This window comes from Rhincodon typus, chromosome 1, assembly GCF_021869965.1.
Source record: "Rhincodon typus isolate 14 chromosome 1, sRhiTyp1.1, whole genome shotgun sequence".
NCBI lineage: Eukaryota > Metazoa > Chordata > Chondrichthyes > Orectolobiformes > Rhincodontidae > Rhincodon > Rhincodon typus.
The window spans coordinates 132,127,842-132,148,694 of NC_063332.1; the positions used below are offsets into that span (position 1 = coordinate 132,127,842).

At 40.1% G+C, this 20,853-nt stretch overlaps 1 protein-coding gene across 1 annotated transcript in view; it reads left to right on the forward strand.

Moving 5' to 3' along the window:
• The window catches only part of nr3c2 (nuclear receptor subfamily 3, group C, member 2), a 250,872-nt gene that overhangs the window by 215,215 nt on the left and 14,804 nt on the right, over window positions 1–20,853 (forward strand). Inside the window, exons 7-8 of the mRNA XM_048606752.1 lie at window positions 3,580–3,710; window positions 17,264–17,421. Of these exons, the coding sequence (XP_048462709.1) occupies window positions 3,580–3,710; window positions 17,264–17,421 (289 nt within the window). The remainder of the gene's footprint in view (window positions 1–3,579; window positions 3,711–17,263; window positions 17,422–20,853) is intronic.

The window sequence follows — 20,853 nt, forward strand, 5'->3', positions numbered from 1 at the left end:
CCAAATTTATTGGGTGGAAGCTTACCTTCCCAGGCTGCCCTCGCGCTGTCTCCCAGACTCCTGCCGCTGAAACAACTGAAAAGGTTCCCCTAAGGAATACCACTGATGTACCTGAACCTGAACTCTAACCCAGCAGATCTTGCATATTGACTTGAAGTATTTGCAAGATCAAGATTTTTGTTTAAAATCCATTCAAGGGATGAGGGCATCACTGGCTAGGCCAGCATTTGTTGCCTGCCGCTATCTGCCCAGGTGGGAATTCAAACTCAAGTCCACCAGAACATTACCTGGGTCTTTGGATTAACAGTCCAGCCGCCATACTATTAGGCTATCGGCTCCTCCAAATCAAGATCAGAGAGGATTTTTTAAAAAAAAAACAAATAAGACTCACACTAGAACCCTATAATAACATCAATTATGACAAAAAAAACAATTCTGTTGAAATTGTAGAAAACGCAGGAAAGAAGCAACTGAAATTTTAATTATGGCCCTAACCCTTTGCCACAGAAAGTGAAAATCACCCTTAAGTTTTAAGTCAAATAAAACTGCTTTGTAATAGGAGTTACATGGGTCAGGATCGTACAGATACAGAGGACCTACCCACAACACACAGAGCCAGAGGGGTAGCTACATTGGCTGACTGGATTCCAGTTCCAAGAGCTACAGATTAGGAGGTCTGACGGCTCTTTAATTCCAGCAGTGCCAGGGAGCAGTGACCAGAATTAAGACTGCACTCCTCATACAGCAGCAACACAGACTCTTCCCTAGAAACCAGCTAAATGTGGCTGCAGTCAAGGATATGGAGACCAGTCGTTCAGGCCATGTGAGCAAGGGAGGGGCTGGGAGCCAGGCACAGGGGTATAGCTTTCTTGCTTTTCAAATTTATTCCTATACAAATGAACCCAAATGCATCTTTTGCTTTTTTACAATGCTATTAAGTTGCATCATTACGTTAGTAGTTTGTATATTGGCTTTTTAGATTGTTACGTGGTGCATGACCTCGTTTCCCACCGAACTGCACTAACATACACATATTACATATTGAAATTAGTTTGCCAATTACATACCATTTTTGAAAGTTTAGTCATGTCTTCTTGTATTTTGTCACATTTTTCCTCAACATTATTAACATACAGCCAATTTGGAGACATCCACTCCAGAATTTGGAATCCAAACAGTTAAATTGTGAAGAAGGGTCTAGGCCCGAAACGTCAGCCTTCCTGCTCCTCTGATGCTGCTTAGCCTGTTGTGTTCATCCAGCTCTACACCTTGTTATCTCAGATTCTCCAGCATCTGCAGTTCCTACTATCTCTGAAACATTTGGTATGTTGGCCTTCATTGCAATAGGTATTGAGTACAGGAGCAAAGACGTGTCATTGCAGTTATACAGGGCCTTGGTGAGGCCACACGTAAAATATTGTGTACAGTTTTGGTCTCCTTTTCTGAGGAAGAAGGCTCTTGCTCTCAAGGGAGTGCAGCAAATGTTTATTAGGCTGAGTCCAGAGATGGTGGGACTGACATATGAGGAGAGATTGACTAGGTTAGGATTGTTTCTGCTGGAGTTCAGACAAATAATGGGGATCTCATAGAGACTTATAAAATTCTAACCAGACTAGACAGAGTAGATGCAGGGACAATGTTTCTGGTGGCGACTGTGTCCGGAACCACAGGTCACGGTCTGAAGATTCAGGGTTGACCATTTAGGATGGAGATGAGGTGACATTTCTTCATCCAAAGAGTGGTTGCCCTGCAGAATTCATTACCATAGGAAGTAGTTGATGCCAAAACATTGAATGTATTCAAGAGGCGACTAGTTATGGCTCTTGGGGCAAATGGGATCAAAGGTTACGAGGAGAAAGCAGGATTAGGCTATTGAGTTGGACGATCAGCCATGATTGTGATGAATGGCAGAGCAGGCTTGAAGGGCTGAATGGCCTCCTCCTGCTCCTATCTTCTATGTTTCTATGCAGTCCTAGCCTAATGTCAAAAGTTCCCAATGTTTTACATGAGTGGAGTCTCCCTCTGCCTGTTAGGCTCAACAGGGGTAAGAGGAGCAGGGACTCCTAGACCATGAGTTCCCAAATCCTGAGCATGGAAGAAACCAATGAAGAAGCTAGTAGAATAAAGAACATGAAGCATAGCAGAGGCAAAAATGAGGCCCACCTTGGAATTCTAAAACCAGAGAAATGTAGATAGTCCTTTAGTTCTCTCGGGTCTGTTCGACCATTCGATGAGATTTCTGGCTGATTTTGCACTACACCCAAGACCAGGCTCATAAATTGGTGGTGGGAGAGGGTGGCACAAAATCAGGTGATATGGTAAGCAGCAGTATGTTATTTTACCAACAATGAGATAGATGGCAGAAAGAATACCTACCCATAACCCACTTGAGGCATTTAGTGTCTGATCAGTGGTCACTTAAGAGCTACCTCCCATCACCAGTGGTATCACTGATATTGCCCATGTGACATATTGGAGCTGCCAGGTGTACCCTAGTGACATGGTTGCAGACCTGTCAAGTGAGGGAAGGTTCCTCCTGTTCAGGCAACCTGTTGTCCATGGAGGGCTTCCTTCTCAGCAGAGCAGACCCTCTCCACATGGACTTTCCCTGTTCTGGCCCCTCTCCCCAGTCATTGCATTTCCTTGTCTGTCCCCTGTTTACTGGACCCTGTAAGAATGTCCCTGGTGAGTGTCTCCATCTTGCTTTCTAGTCCAGCCACCTCAGTGACTTCTGATTGATGACTGGCTGCACTCCCGATAGTGGCTACATTGCCTCAGTTCCTGTTAGGTCTGAAAAACTGTTGGCTATTTGATTTAAAAAAAAACGCCTGCCACAAAATTATTAATTTAATTAATGACATCTGCGTTTTACAAGGGGTAACTACTTAATGATTGTCCAAAAATTAATTTGCATATGTTGCTTAGATTCATCAGCCAAATGACACCATTTAGAATGTAAGTGTAAATTCTTCCTTCTGTTAAACTTTTCAAGGGCACAGGTGTTTTGCATTGAGGAATAACCAATTTTGAATTACACAATATTCAGACGTATATGAATGCAAAATAACATTTTCTTCATAAGTTTCATTAAGAAATAGCTTTCAAAAAGTGGTACATTGAAATCCCAGTACAGTGTGTTAAGACCATTTTCAGGATCAGGGTTTGTGCCTGTTTCATCTGTGGAATTCCTGTGCAGATGCCAGTGATACAAAAGTTGAAGAGCAAGTCCTCCATCAGTCTTGTCTGCCGCTGAAGGTATTTGTTGTGGGAAGACTAAGAAAGGGGAATCAATAAGTATACTTTAGAAAAGTATATTACGTGCACTCCATAAAATGCAAAATATGTTCAAATTTATAGAATCATAGAGTCATAAATTTATTGAATTCACAATAAAACCAATTTTCACAATGTTCTTTTTTACTGAACATTCATGTGTTTTTATTCTCGGTGTTTCTTAGTACACCTGGTCAGTTTGGATTAAAGTGAGTTTGAGTGTATAGAATTTTAATGTCAACCAGCATGCGTGATGAAATCCAGTCAATTAACAGTGGTGTCATATTTAATTTTGTTTTTAAACAGACAGCGGATGCAGCAATCAGCTATGTATGAGCTATGTCAAGGGATGCAAAGCATCAGCATAGAATTTGTACGCCTCCAGTTGACTTATGAGGAGTTCCTGTGCATGAAAGCTCTTCTCCTGCTTGGCACAAGTAAGTATCACGTCCATGTTAACACATTAAGGATGGGGCTAATACATTACAGAATAAGAGCTCTTTGTTGAGTTCTTAAGCTGAAAGTCCAAATCTGTTTCAATAATTGAGTTCTTGCAAGGCTATTCTCTCAAGAGATGAATCCTCAAAGGAAACACATTATCAAAACTGTATGAAGAAACTTTATTAATTTGATGGCTGGATGAGTTGCAGTTAGCCTAAAGTTTTCCTAGTTATACAATGGCATCAATAGAAAGGAGGACTTGTGGTTCGGCGGTAATATCCCTCCCTCTAAAGTTCCAGGTTCAAGTTCCACACCAGGATGTGATAGTCAAGGAAAGTGCATTCATAACCCAGCCAAACAGATTGAATATCAATTTGTAAATTCTTCCAACATGTACCAATTGCAAGCAATAAGAATGGGAGAGATAGTCTAGTTAAATATGTATGGAAAGAAAATTGGTGCCTGTACCATCAGTAACCTTGGCTCTATCTACAACATGCCAGCAAAAGTGCTCGTTGCTGCAATTACTCAGACTCCATTGGGGAGCAGTTAGCCCATTAGCTAGTTGGCTGGTGTGCATCAAACTAATGTGAACAGTATGCGGTTTGATCTCTAATCTGGATGAGGTGGATTTAGGACCTGCATCCTTATCCTACCCATGTTGAACATTGTGGCACTGGGCGTTGAACCTGCTTTCAGGCAGAGTATTGAAGAAGTATAGGAAACCACAGTATCTAGAAAGAAAGTAAGGATCAAAGAGAGGGGCTGAGAAGCCGACACAAGCTTTTTTTTTTTAAATCACTCAGAGAGGGACAGAGAAACTGTGTAAAGTAACTTCCAAAAGAAAAAAGAGAAAGCAGAAAAGGTGCTCATTGTAAACATGTGGTTTTAACAATTTTCCCACTCGATCTAGCACAGTGGGAGAAACACAGTACATCATCCTTTCTTTCCTCTTGTTTATCTCTCTACTATTGAAGTTATATAAAAGAAAGTGGAAGACTGCTAGCTATTAACACCTCAAGTGGAGGCCTATCAGTTACTATTATAGTAACTAGTAAGAAGGTAGATGTTAGATGAAATCACCAAGCCTTCAAATTTGAACCACGTTTGAAATGATTAAGTGCACAGCAAAGATATATTGTGATTCAGACTTTGTGAAATGAATCAGGGGAAATTAAGAGGAGTCAGTGTGTTGTGTATATTTGCAAATACTTACAATTACGCAGAAATGTTTTTACATTTTTATAATAAGTGCAAACATTGTTAGTCATGGTCACAAATCACAATTATTCTGCATATATAGGATTTAATAACTCGGGTCATCGAACCAAAGTTAAAACCTCAATGCTTCGCTCTAGTGATTGGATGACAGGATTTGCTGCTTTTGAGGGCATTCATACCTATGGTTTGACATTTACAGGATGACAGGAAGGAGGTCCATGCATCATGCTGTTCCTGATGTGTACCTGCTGCAATTTTACCACTGGTACGGGTGGTTTTGGGCAGATCACTTGCTCGTGGGCCAGCTGATGCCTTTAAATGCTGAACAATCAAGGGCCTTCTCCCACAGTTGCTGCGATTACCTAGTAAAAGCCTTGAGCCTTGGTGCCTAGGAGGTTGGATGGGTCATTGATGCATTCATCTGAAGACCTCCTGAAGTTTGAACCCTACCTTGCTCTCCACATTCCCCCACACACCTCACTCTCTCCTTTCCAACCATGAATCTGCTTGATTAACTGCAGTCTGAAGTGGAATTTCATTCTGGGGAAGGGAGAATTTCCCACCTGAGGTCATTTGAACTGTCAGCCGTTCAGTGCTGGCAAGGCAAGCCAGCCAAGTAGAAGTGGGCTTGTCGCTGACTTCCATGCGATTTCGACCCCAGTGAAAAATTTTGCTTTGTGTATCAGAAAGCAGAATATGACTTTCCTCTGCAAGGAAGGGGGCCCAAGTAAACCTAAAACATTCTTAAGGAACGGTGATTATGAAGATGATTCTGTTGTCTACTGCAACACATTTATCAGAAACATTGGATGTCCAAACTGTCAACATTTCTTTCGTGTGGAATGCACAAATCAAGTTGCAAATTTCTATGAGACTGCAGAACACTGTATCATAGAATCCTAGAATCATAGACTCCTAGAATCATGTAAGATCAAATGAAATCCTCTACATTACATACAATCATATTTTGTAACGCTTCAGACTTAATGCCTTAAGTAGTTGTCAATATAGCTGAATGTTTTTGTGATACATTGATGAATAGTCAGTTTTATTCAGAACATGTAGTTCAGTTTCAAGATCTTTATCTGTACATGAGAAAAATACTGCATCAATATTTTCAAAGAAGAACGAGCCAAATTAACAGTTTTATGTTAATAGTCTATTGGATTACATCATAAGGGATGGGGTTGGAGTATATGCACAGGCACCTCTGAACAATAAGTCCGAGATTTTCCATTTTGCAGCCTAAATGTCAGAGCAGGTGGGTTTAGTGGCAACTGACTCTCTGCCACTGCAATGAGAAAGCTTGCTGAATGAGACACCAGTCAGCTGGCCAGCAAGCTTCTTGGTGAATAAGCACAACATTTAAGTTCTGGCTCCGCAACAATGGCACAGCAGTGTCTAGGTCCTAGAGATCCTTACTGGAGGCCTAGTTGTCAAGTGATCTAATGGCAAGAGAATGAGTCTCGTTTACTTTAGGTCTCACTGGGGGGATGTGGGGTGTCAATGGAAGAGGAGAAGAGGAGGCAAAGCTGTATGGTGGATTTCAGCAACCACCCCTTTGTCCTGATTGCCACCAGAGCGCAAATGGAGGCCCCAGCCCCAGACTGGCCAGTTGCCCTTCCTGCATGCTGAGAAGGCTGTTAATTGGGCTTGTGGTGATTTGAGCTCTTTACGTCCCTGTTAATTGACAATTTACGGGTTTTATTTGCTGAAAAATCGAGGTCACCAATGGCCTTTCTCACCCAACCTTAATTGATGAGGTGATGAGAAGGGGATGAGTGTCTTTCCAGGATCAAACTCACTCAATTATTTGTCCTTCTTGACACTATCCTCACCACTTCCAGGAAGCGGAGAATTGCACTCAAAGGTTGTAAAATTTAGAAGCATACCACCATTGGTCTATACCTATGTTAAAGCCTCTCACGTGAGGCCTGGATGGAGCAGTTGAAAATTCATGAGCCAGATCCACGACATTTGATTTAGATATAAACAACACCGAATTAACTGGTATAAAACCCTCCTGTATTCTGTGTAGAGAATTTAGAAGAAAATGTGGGAGGAGGGGAGTTGATAAGTAAGTTGCAGATGACACAAAGATTGGCTGGGTGGTTGACAATAAGGAAGAAGGCCTTGAATTAAGATAAAAGGATACAGATCGATTGGTCAGATGAGTTGATCAATGGCAAATGGAATTTAGCACTGTTACATCTAAAAGGATGTACTTTTGAAGAAGAACAAGACAAGGGAGTACTCAGTGAATGGCAGAACACTAGGCAGTGCAGAGGAACAGAGGAATCTTGGGGTGCTTGACCACAGATTCCTGAAGTGACAGAACAAGTTAATAGGGTAGTTAAGAAGGCATATGGGACATTTGCCTTTATCAGTTAGTGACATAGATTATAAAAGTAGGGTGATGATGTTGGAGCTGTAAGTACTTTGCTCAGGCCACAATAGGAGTACTGTGTGCAATTCTGATCACCGCACTTTAGGAAGGATGTGACTGCATTGGATGGGGTGCAGAGAGATTCACCAGTATGTTGCCTGGGATGAAGCAGTTTAGCTATGAAGAGAGGTTGGATAAGTTTGGGTTGTTTTCCTTAGAGTACAGAAGAATTAAAGGGGACTTGATTGAGTTGTATAAGATAATGAGGGGCATGGACAGAGTGGATAGGAAGCATCTATTCCCCTTAGTTGAAGGATCAATAACAAGATGGCATAATTTTAAGGTAAAAGTTTGGAGGTTTGGAGTGGATTTGAAGAAGAATGTTTCCATCCAGAGGGGTGATGGGAATCTGAAATGCACTGCCTGGGAGGGTAGCTGAGGCCGAAACCTCATAACTTTGATGAGCACTTGAAACATCGTAACATTCAAGGCTAGGGGCCATGTGCTGGGGTGTGGACCAATGTAGACTTAGAAAGATTTTGTTAGTGCAGACTTAAAGATCTGAAGGCACTTCTGTACTGTATGATCCTATGATTCTCTGATTCTATATGCCCCGTTACCCCACCAAAACCAGTTGTCTGCAACATAAGCTTTTACATGATAGCTTGACTGATGTCTGTGGGTAGTGTTATTGCTAAGTAGTTTTAGGGCTTCCAAACCCCATAACAGCAATTATAAATAGCCAGTGAGGAGGAAATTCAAATTCCCTATTAGGGTCGTAATAACAACCCCAACCTCAGAAGAGGTGCCCAAGTTATCGTAAGCCAAGGTCCTCCCAAAGCATGGAGGGGCCCTACAAAAATAATGTGCGGTCAGGAAATGAGACGAAATTAACTATTGTAGTCAAAGCTTTCAAGATTTCAGGTTTCCTAAACCCATTATCACTTTTTTTCTTGTTCTGGGACAAAAGTCTGGCTCAGAGTTTTTGAGGCAGAAGAGGTCTTGGGGAAAGAAATCCAGACTGTACAGCCTAGGAGTCTGGTGAAGTTCAGGCATATGCACAGGTGATTACAAACAGAAGGATGAAGCATTCAGTTGGAGGAGTTGTAGTACTTGAGGATAAAGAGACAGAGCAGCAAAACCATCAAGGTTAAATAGGCGGAAAAAAGCCAAGGAGAATTGGTGGTATTTGTAAAGGAAAGCGGGTGGTAGCAATAGCATTTTTGGAAGGGGGTGCCCAGTGGCTAAATAGAGAAAGCCATAGTGTCAGGGCTAGGATACAAAGTGTAAGCAATTTAGTGAGGAAGGATTAAAGATGCAAGAGATGGTCTCGTGGAAAAGGTAAGCTCAGAGAGGGCATTTGAGGCAGTAGAAAACCAACTGGTAAGATGAGGGTTTTGGGCTAGGATAGGAGCTGAGTTGAATGAGTGTTTGATAAGAAAAGGATATTCATTCATAGCAATTAAATTGATGATCCCTACCTTAATAAAAATAAGTTCCTGTCATATTGCTAAATTTGAGGTAGAAGATCAGTAGAGAAGGGTTTAAGGAAACAGTTGCCGATGGTCAAAAGTAACTGAGGATTGTCTTTCTTCTTAGACTTAGAGGCTCTTTTCATAGAATTTTGTGATCCAGTCAGATCTGACAGCCAGCTGCATCTTTTGAACCAGAGGGGGCAAAGATGTATGTTATATTGGGAAGCCCTATAAAAGTTTTGCAGGAACATTGGCATCAATCCTAAGAAAACGGCTGAGCAATTAATCTGATGAAGGGTCTAGGCCCGAAACGTCAGCCTCTCTGCTCCTATGATGCTGCTTGGCCTGCTGTGTTCATCCAGCCCTGCACCTTGTTGTCTCTGAGCAATTAATTATAGCTGCTGAGATTTTGTGGCAAAAAGCATTGCAAAGGTTAGAATTAGAAGGAATGATAAATTGACCCTGGTTCTAAAATTCTGACAGCTTCAATACAGCCATAAAATAGTGTTGCCACTAGCTTTGAAACACCCACTAAACCAGCTGTTTCTTTAGGAGGGAAGAGATCTGATCCAGTTACCTTCAAGAACCCTGCTAGTTACGTGGTGTACTCTAAGTTGTAAGCCATATTTGAAGCTGGCTTTAATGTGTGCAATCAAATTGATTTCGAAACGTAGAATATTACAGCCTGAAGAAGGTCATTCAGTTCAACCTGTCTGTGTGAACTCTCTTTGAAGAGAAATTTAGAAGTTCATCTGCTCTGCCTTTTCCCAATAGCCACTCAAATGGCTTTTCCTTGGGAACTTCTCCAATTCCCTTTGGAAAGCCTTGATTAAATTTAATGCGGCTGAGAATCTATAAAATTACAATAGTAATAGATTCTATCTATGTTGTAGTCTTTGTAATAGACCTTCTTTTGATCGTGTTATATTGTGTTAGTGATTTTCTGAAGGTGTGCTCTTGTCAGCAATTCCCTATTGCTACTGACACAAGTCGAGACATCATCCTATGTAAATAGCTTAATGACACCAGGACCCAAAGGATGATAATGTGTCCTGTGTGACTGAATAGACTATTGAATTTGAATAGCTAAGCAACAGTTGCTTAACGAAGCAGCATGTCAAAAGCTTCCCATCTACAGATAAACTCATCATGGACCTGGAAAAAAAAGACTCTGGATGCAGAAAAGAGGAAGAAATAAACATTTTAACAACAAGGATAATATTACAGGTAAATTGAACTTCCACTTGCATTTTAAAAATCATTACACAAAGATATATGTAAATTTAGTATAAACACATACACGTACATTACAGTTCTCCTCACCATAATCAGAATAATTATTGTGAAAGAACAGCTATTACAACTTTCAGAATTTTCCAGTATATCCCTGCAGTACTTGCACTGAAATTTCTTTCAATATTGCTACAGTACCACCACATTAAAAAACTTGAACAAAAACCATGTTGATTCAAAGCAGTTATCTTAATAGCATGTACTAATTACAAGACTTCATTCTATTTACAGGTGTCCAGGGAAACTTGAAAGCAAATGACATGAGAAGGGTATTAGAAAAGATTGTACTGTGAATCAGAAACTACCTCCACCACAACAGATATGGAATCTGATTTCAGAATCATGTGGAAAAGCCTTTTGAAAGTCATAAAAAATCTGAAGGGCAGTAACTTGGAGGGGTGAATAAGTGTTGTTTGGTTTGAAACAGTATAGTAAGAAAATTGACTATCAATAAAGAAGCAGAATTAAATTATATCATTTGGTCCATTGAGACTGCTCCACCATTTAATCGTGGCTGATATGTTTGTCAACCCTCATTTTCCTGCCTTCTTCTCATAACCCTTGATCCCCTTAATAATCTATCTATCGATCACTGTCTTAAATACGCTCAATGACTTGGCCTCCACAGCCTTCTGCAGCAATGAGTTCCACAGATTAACCACCCTCTGGCTGAAGAAATTCCTCTTTATCTCAGTTGAAAAAAGTTGTCCCTTCATTCTGAGGCTGTTCCCTAGGGTCCTAGTGTCTCTTCTACTAGTGGAAACTTCTTCTCCACATCCATTCTCTGCAGGCGTCTCAGAATAAGCTTCAATCAGATCCCCCATCATTCTTCAAAATTCCATTGAGTATGGACCCAGAATCCTCAACAGCTCCTCGTTAATAAGCCCTTCACCCCTGGGGTCATTATCATAAACCTCCTCTGTACTGTCTTCAATGCCAGCACATTCTTCCTTAGATACGGTTTTGAAAACCGCTCACAATATCCCAAATACGGTCTCACCAGAGCCTTATATAACCGCAGTAGTACAACTCTGCTTTTACATTCTAGCCCTCTTGAAATGAATGCTGACATTGCATTTGTCTTCTTAACTGCTAACTAAACCTGTATGTTAACCTTAAGAGAATCCTGAACTAGGACTCGCAAGTCTCTTTGTGCTTTAGATTTCTGAAGTCTTTCCCCTCTTAGAAAATAGTCTAAGAGACAATCAGCTCTGCCTTCTGTGCTGAGTCCAGTTATATCATAAGAAAATTAAGTCTGTCAGTGTGCACCAAGGGATTACCAGAATACACGGGCAGATACAATTGTTTGGACCGTTACATACCCTTTTCCAATAGGCTCCAGGGTATTTGTGAGGTTATGGAAGGGTGAGTTTCTGTTTCAAATGGTTTGCATGTTTTTCTGGTTTACCGCTGCAGCTTCTGCAGATATATGATGTATCTCTATAAGATTGTATAGAAGCTTGTCCCTATGTGGTATAATTTCAATAGCTATCATTCACGCCCTTGTGTGACAATTTGACATTGATCTGTGTCTCATCACACTGCGATTCTGAGATAATTATAGCATGAGGAATGAGTGCATCATATGCTCTGGAAATGTAAAGAATTTATGCACACATCAGAGAGGTACTGACTAGATTATGAACTTTAAATATAGCTTAAGAGGTACAGCAGACTTAATTCACAGCAATGAATGAGTTTGTACTTAGTTGGTAGCAAGCTAATTAACCTGAGTATGTGAACAATTACGTGACTTTAAAAATTATACGACTTGTGCTGAAAGGGAAGATTTTCTTCGGCAATAACTTGCATTTTGCATTTAACAAACCGCTGAAACTCTGGGTGTATACTTCCTTTCTTGGTTGTTAGCCAAAATTGCTTTATGATTATGCACTGAAGCTAAACAAATGGTTTAGTTCTAGTACTTTGGAAGCCCCATTTTATGCTTTTGACCTTTGCTTATTTCACTTTTCTCTATGCCATCCATTTCAAGTTCTAAGATTTCTTGCAGCAAGTAATGTATTAGTATGTGTAGAGAATTGGTTAGCAAACAGGAAACAGAGAGTGGTCATAAATACACAATTTTCTGGTTGGCAAGACGTAATTAGATGAGTGCCATGAGAATTATAGCTGGGCCTCAACTATATTCAATTTATATCAATAATTTAGATGAACAAACTAAGCGTATGGTTACTGAATTAGTTGATGAAATAAGGTCGATAAGAAAATAAGTCATGAAGAGGACATGAGGAGTCTGCAAAGAAATTTAAATAGGTTGTGAGTTGACAAAATTTTAACTCTTGGAATATAAATAGGAAAATATCAATAACCTAGCTGAAGGAACTGCGTATATAGTTATTAAATTAGTTGATGAAATAAGATAGATAAGAAAATAAGTTGTGAAGAGGATATGAGCAGTCTGCAAAGGGATGTAAATAGGTTAAGTATTTAAACAGTTAAGGCTGTGTAGTTAACAAAATTTTTACAGATGGAGTATAAAGTAGGAAAATGTCCACCTTGACTAACAAGGAATTCAAATGTTACTGGACAAAGTGGGAATGTGGAGTTGAGGTCATGATCAGATCTTATCGAATGATGGTTTTAGAAGGCAAAAAGCCTTCTCATGATCATAATTCAGATGTTTTTATGTATATTCATGTAAGCCACAACACCCCCAAATGAAGCACAAGACACAACAACAGCAACTGAAAAATTGGATTAGGAAAGATTGAGGTTTCACATGTTTGGCTGGGTGCTTTACTAAGTCCTCTTCACAACTTACTTTCTTATCTATCTTATTTCATCAACTAAGCCTCGCGCTTGTTTTGGGACACCATTCTCAAAATAATGTAAGGAAAATGCATTTTCTATTAGACAAGACTGGGGATATAAGGCCGTTGTGAGAGATGAGTCTGATTGGTTCCCAACTAACTGTTCTTCCCCCATCACCCCCAACCCTGTGTTCACACCGAGAGTTTGAGGAAAAGTTGGATAATTCCCCTTATAGTGTATCTTTTTGCTCTTACTGTTGTAAACACATCATTAAGAAAGTTCCACATTTCCCAAAGATTAGTCATACTTTAGGGGAGAGCAGGTTGGAGATAGGTTCCGAATTCTCTGGCCAAGTCTGCAAGCAGGATTCTCTGCTGGGAACACAGAATCATGGAAAATCCCAATTGAGAACAAGGAGTAGATTTTAACTGTTAACGCTGGGCAGCAGCAGGTCATCCTGTTGTCCCATACTTCGTTTGCTTTCCTTATCCCTATAAAATGGGCTTCAGAACCTCCTGTCTGGCAGGAAACTAAAATTGAGTGCACTGTGTTTCAACTCAAACAATTTCGAGACAAAAAAATCTAAAAAAAACTACTGATACTGAGTTCACAACTACATACTAAGAAATCAAATCAATATCAATATTATTGCAAAGTATCCTCGATTCCATTAGTTTCAAGTCTGTGGACAATTTGCATTGCACTTAGATCCAAAGAAAAGAAATTACAGCTGCCTACATTTGGCAATGAGGTAAATGTGCATGTCGCAAAGCTGATATTCTGTCTATAGCCTAATAATGAATGCTAGATTATATCATATCTACAAAACATGAGTAGGAAAGTAAATCACCCTTACAGCAACAGATTTTTCATTTCCTAAACTCCTCAAACCCAATATAAAATTTCTGATAATTGGACAGAAAAGTCAAATTAAACCCTACTAATAGTTTACCAAGTTGATTGATTGATTGATTGTCACATGTACCAAAGTACAGTGAAAAGCTTTGTTTACGAGCATTTCTTGCCCATCCCTAGTTGCCCTTGAGAAGGTGGTGGTGACCTGCCTTCTTGAACCGCTGCAGTCCTCCTGCTGTGGGTTGACCCACAATACTATTAGGGAGGGAATTCCTGGATTTTGACCCAACGACAGTGAAGGAATGGCGATATATTTCCAAGTCAGGATGGTGAGTGATTTGGAGGAGAAATTGGAGGTAGTGAAGTTCCCATATATCTGCTGCCCTTGTCCTTCTAGATGGATGTGGTCGTGGGTTTGGAAGGTGCCGTCCGAGGATCTTTGGTGAATTTCTGCAGTGCATCTTGTAGATAGTATACACTACTACTGGGCATCAGTGGTGGAGGGACTGAATGTTTGTGGATGTAGTGCCAATCAAGCGGGCTGCTTTCCCTGGATGGTGTCAAGCTTCTTGAGTGTTATTGGGGCTGCACTCATCCAGACAAGTGGGGAGTGTTCGATCACACTCCTGACTCGTGCCTTGTAGATGGTGGACAGGCTTTGAGGAGTCAAGAGGTGAGTTACTCGCCGCAGTATTCCCAGCTTCTGGCCTGCTCTTGTAGCCACTCTGTTTACGTGGTGAGCCCAGTTGAGTTTCTGGTCAATGGTAACCCCCAGAATGTTGATAATTGGGGATTCAGTGATGGTAACACCATTGAATGTCAAGGGGCGGTGGTTAGATTGTCTCTTATTGGTAATGGTCATAGCCTGGCATTTGTGTGGCGCGAATGTCACTTGCCACAGGCAGATCATAATAAAGCAAGGATGCGCAGATCAGAGGTTGTAAAAGACCTAGACAGAAGCATACAGATTACATTGCACAGGGCATTCAATAATCGAGATCAATGTTGGCAAGATCAGCATTATTTGAGGCTGGAGAGTCCATTCATCAGTCTAATAATGGCCAGGAAGAAGCTGTTCCTGAACCTGCTGGTGCAAGTGTTCAGGCTTCTGTATCTTCTGTCTGACTGAAGAGGTTGTAGGAGATGTGTGATGGGTCTTTGATGATTTTATAATATTATTGTAAAAGTAATGTTGAAAATCTGAAACAAACACAGAAAATGGTGGAGAAACTGAGAAGGTCTGGCAGCATCTATAGCGGGAGAAAAGAGTTAATGTTTTGAGATGGATATGACTCTAAGAGTCAAAGACTGTTATGGACTCAAAACGCTAAGTCTGTTTCTCTCCACAGAAGCTGCTAGACCTGCTGTGTTTCTCCAGCACTTTTGTGTTTGTTTAACAATAATGCTATTCCTGTTAACTTTTCTCCGTCTCACCTTCCCCCTCCCCCCACCAACCACCTTACAAATTTATATTTTCTGCAGGGATCAGACTGAGTTACAATTTTCTGAAGTCACCTCGCGATGAACTGACAACACCTAACTTTCTCATTATCTCAGAACATTGAATATAATGAGGGAATTTCTTCTGACTTGTCCCTCATAATGCGAAGTACTATTAGCACTGAAACAGGCTATTCCAAACAAGTCTGTGGCAATGCTCATGCTCCACATGTATCATTATAAAGATTATGACAGAAAATCACTGTAATGAATCAGAGGCCTTCGACAACTTCACCTTCAGAAGAAAAATATTCAGCTAGCTTCATCTGTTCAGCAAACTTGTATGTCAGTATTGCCCTTCTTGATTTGCTGATTATTTCCTAGATGATATACTTACAACAATGGAGAGCTCTGCACTACACACTTAGTTATTTTGTTTACCAAATGTTAGGCCAGATTCATTAATGCTTTTCCTCCTTAAAAGCTTAATTTATGACCATTTACAAAGAAAGACCGTGTATTCATCGCTACTGGCCAAAAGTAATAGGACTAAAGCCTGTAGAGGACATTGTTTGGCTGTGGCATTCACATTCTTACTTCCAAGATTATTTCTAAGCCTGATCATAATGTTACTTCTCAAGAAACATGCTTCAAGTAAGCCACTGCTTGGAATTGTGGTTCTTAACCAAAAATGAATGCACTAAGGCATGCAGTCCAAATGACCTCATTTTGATACCCTGTGTACCCTGTACCAGCTGATCACAGCTAGACAGCTAGGGCACAATGTTTACCTTACTACCTCTGGATTACAGAGAAGAGGAATGGTCATGCTCTTGACCACTACCAACTGAACCTTGACAGGGATATGGAGGAGAACAGGATTGCAATCAACTGTGATGATCTCTGTGGTGGAATAGTGTATCAGTGGCTACTGTCTTTAAGAATGGCTAAAAACATGAGATACTGGAATGTTCCAGCATTTGTGTACCAATCCTCAATCATGAGGAGAGGAACAAAAGAAAAACGACAGTAAAAGGTAAAATGAGCTGGAATCAACCTAAAAGTAAAAGGAACATCTGTCCAATGCACAATCAAACAACTGGCTTTAGAGTCACCCCCAGTAGAGGCAAGTGTAAGGCTGATATTTAAGCGTTATTCCCCCATTTAAAGTTCTTACTCATAACATTAATTTCAGAGCGGTCTTCATGCAATGAAACCTTTTAGAGTAATGCTGCCAACCAAGATCTTACATTTCAGATTAGTGTGGTTGACAGGCCTTAGTGGACTGCGTGGACAGCCTCTTATTATATCTCTATGTTCCAGTAAGCCATGGTGGCACAATGAGTTCTTCCAACTTGTCCTGCTGAGAGGTGACGCATCCTAGCTTGTACTAATTGGACCGAGGCAAATTCCTAGTTTCTGCTGATGGAATGGGAGTGGATCCCATATTATCCTGATGGGGTTGATTCCTAATACATTAGGCATGTTAAACAAATGACAGCTGTGATAAGATTAGGGTTCCTTCAATTCACAAAGCTGTCAGTCACTCCTTTCCAAATAGATGGATGTGTCACATCTGTATTTCTTCCAGTTCAGAGCTTTTGGAGCATATCCATGAATGCTGACTGTATGAGATAATAAATCAAGAATTCTGGAAAGTTTCCCATTGTTGGCACTTTTGTATTCTTTAAATTAGAGGCAAGATTTGGAAATTGCTTTGAAAAATCTGTGAAAGCATTAGAAAATTCTTGGAAGATTTGTCTAATGTTGTTACACTGATCTATCCCTGTAAGAATGAACAGTTTGATTTTCCTATTGTTACTAAATGAATCAGGATGAAAAGGGGTCGCAGAACCTTTGGTTATGCAACGGAACTACACTGTTTAAATAAATATGATGGTCTGGAAGATTTCCCATCAATCAATGGCTGAGAAAGCACTTGAGCTTCATCAGTGCAAACCTTAAAGCATTAAAATTCAGTGTATAGCCTTTTTTTGTTGGTCTAAGGGCAGCAATATAATGAAGTTTGTTAGGATTTGAGTGAATTTTAAGTTTTTGAAAAATTATGCATCTAATTGACACAATGTTTTGTATTTGCATTACACAGTTCCAAAAGATGGCCTGAAAAGTCAAGCTTCATTTGATGAAATGAGGACAAACTATATCAAGGAGTTGAGGAGAGTTATAGCAAGAAATGAAAATAATTCTGGACAAAACTGGCAACGGTTTTATCAGTTGACTAAAGTCCTTGACAGTATGCATGAGGTAGGCTAAGGAAATATCATTCTATGATTATATGTAATAGTTCTTCTGTTCTGATTGTTAAAGCACTTCATGACAACTTTCTTGAGCTTGCCTCAGATATTGCCAAATCTTATTTCTGAGTCTTGGGCCAAATTTTGTTTTTGCAGCACATGTTGAGGCAACATAAAGAAAATGTTCACTGAGAGTGAGATTTAACTTCAGATCACTAAGTTGTTACACCTCACTGGGGTAGTGCAATGAAAATCAAACTATTCCTGGAGTTATCACAAAAATTAAAGATTTTAGTAAGTTTGTAGAATTCTGCAATTTACCTGTCTTTTAGACCCAGGTTGCCAGCAAGTAGATTTCTGCGCTGAACAAGAATGACCATTTATGACAAATAAATAGATTCCAGCCACAGATAAACAAGTATGAACCATTGACATAAAACTATGAATTAAAACTCTAAGCCCCATTGTAAACTCATTTCTATAAATACATACAGGCAGACACACGCAGGAAAAAGAATGTTACGGACAGAGGGAAAGATTAGGACGAGCAGTTCAGTGGTCCCTGTCCAGGGGGTTTGCTAAGATAATTCTTGTGCAGATCAGAAAGCTGCCTCTCAACGCTCCTTCCCCAGATACTTCCATCAGTTTGCAGGAGACACAGGATGACTGGTTCCCACTCAGAAAGGTCTTTGACTTATGGATTAGAAATCACATCTTACAGTGACCAGAAAGTGGAAATAAACAGGATAACTTGAGGCTTGAAATGCTTTTTAATGCAGAGCAAAAACAACTTTTTGTGCTGTAGAGGTCTTACGGTTTCTGCCAAAACATACATTTCCCCAAGCTGTTCGGCTAGATGTGAGCCAATCACATAGTTGTTGATAGGCAGAAGGCCTTTGTCATTGATAACTGGTCACGAGTCCAAGACGAGTCAGCTGCTTACTGCCAGCCAAAACTTTATTTATTGCTCTATTCATACTCATCCCTTGGTTTCAGCTAATCTCCAAACTAGGTTTCCACTACAGCTTGAACAAGCAACTGTGTAAACAATGCTTATAATGATGTCAGATTACTTGTTTTTAAAAAGTGCAGCAATTCTTCAATCTTTTGTTTTTAAAAGTTTTTTTCCTACTTCAATCCACAGTCAAAAATACAGAAAAACAAAATACAGTCTTTTACGTTGTCATAAGTTGGTCAAACTAAATTGGTTTTAAATTGTTCTTGGTGACCAAATTATCAAGCAATAACTTTTTGTAACATCAGTTATGACCATTTTAAAATAGCATCAGTGTTAAAATTAGGTTGAATAAAACAAATGAAAATCATTAAGCAGTAAATGCCTTTGGGGATCCTGATAAGATGTCAATATTTTCAATAAAAGATGTATTAGTGATCATTGGTGCATAAAGTTCCTTGCCTGGTTTATGTTCAATTTTCTTGTAATAGACTGTGATCACTTGGCCTGATGCTGGACAGTTGGCATAATGAATCTGCATAATTTAAAGCCTGGCCTCCTGCACAGAGGAGGCAAAAAGGCAAATGCATTGTTTGTGTAGTAAAAGAATGGGCAGTGGCATTTTTTGTTGTCTCATTCATTCTGAGCTTCACAGCACTTTTGGTGTTTGTCCCCAAGATTCTTACTGAAGGAACTGGGTAACTATGATCTTTCAGCCACTCGCAACGTGCACATTATCATGATTTCTTTGTGTCTTTTAATAGCTTCAGGTAAACAAGCTAAACATGTGCTGTAGAGCAGTTTGAAAACATTATCTCCCCGTTTTAGAACTGTTTCTCAAGTGTCATATTTTGGATAGAAACCTTAGTTTCTTAAAGCAGAAAGTTTATTTTGAGGTGTGATATTTGGATTTTGGCTGAATGTGGCAGGGCAGCTCCCTATTGGAGTTGATTCTGTTATGTATACACTTTCCATTACCCATTGCCCTAACCTGGCATAATACAGACCGCTCTTCACATTGAGTCCAGATATCATAAGGTAGAATTGAATTAGAAAGAATGAGCTTTTACATGCAACTGAAGTTGAAACTGGTCAAAAATACACAAATTGAACAGGAATTCTTAATAATCATTGTGGAACCTGTCTATGAAAATGGAATGCAAAAGTAGATTGAATTTAACATGATATATTTGCAAGAAGTGTCCTCTGATTTCAGCATTAAATGTTTCATTTCACATACTGTACAGTGATTCAGAAAACTCCAAACTACAGCCAATGCAAAACATCTAGTCAACACAACAGAATTTAATTTTCTCAAAATCATTTTATTATTATGACAAGAGTTATGACAAGAGTTAAGCCAAAAGCCAGATTAAAATGTGTCAATTTGCCTAAAACTTTGGTTACAAAATTTGACAAGTTCAGAAAAGGGGCAAGCAAATCACAATATGCAATTAACTTACATGTTACTGATGAAGGCAGTATGCAAACATTCATTATTAGAGCATGCAGCCAGAACAAAGCGTATTGTTGAGTGGCTGCCCATCTGATCAAACAATGAAAGGCTAGAACTTAAGACAGCCTCCGCCACCTAAAGAGGAGGTTATTTCTGGCTGGAGTCGGAACCTGTTGCAGAACAGACTGTGTGTTTTAAAAAAAACACGGAATCAAGGTAAGGATGGTCATCCACATTTGCTGGTGCCACACTGGAAGTCTTAGTGAAGGGACTGCTGAGGAGGAATGATGCCATTCAACCACAGGAGGCTGTCCAGACATGAAGGCAATCGGAGCAGGTGGCTGTTTCAGTCAATGTCAGAATTCTAGTTCCCAGTGTCTTGGTGTAGTGCTATGTGAAGTTCAGTTAATGAATGGTTAAGTTGCACAAATGCATGTTCAAATACTAAATCCAATAACCTGTACCACTTACCTCACATGGTACCTAACCAGCACAGGGCAGACACAGGTGCATGGAGGAGATGATCGTTACCAATCATTGAAACAACCATCATGGAGGCTGTGGCCAGCGTTTAGACTGAGCGTTCACCCATGATATTCTATCTTCCTCAGCACCACTATGACCAACAACAACAACAACATAATCCAAGCTTTTGGTTTCCTCCTTTCAGGCACCCAAAAACTGTAACCTGATCAAGCAGTGGTTACGGACGAAGAGGTGGAAGACCAAGCAAACAGTGCTGAAGAAAGAACAACATTACTCATGCACACTCGTGTAGCTATCAGCTCAAATACTGACAGTGCATAGAGGCTAGGTTAAAGATGGGATCTGCATTTAGTGAAACATAAAGCTCAAATAGCTTTTAGGTAGGGCAAAGAGCCAACCCAGATGGCTGCCATCCAAGCTGACGTGATGTAGTCTGAAAGAGATAGTAGGAACTGCAGATGCTGGAGAATCTGAGATAACAAGGTGCAGAGCTGGATGAACACAGCAGGCCAAGCAGCGTCAGAGGAGCAGGAAAGCTGACGTTT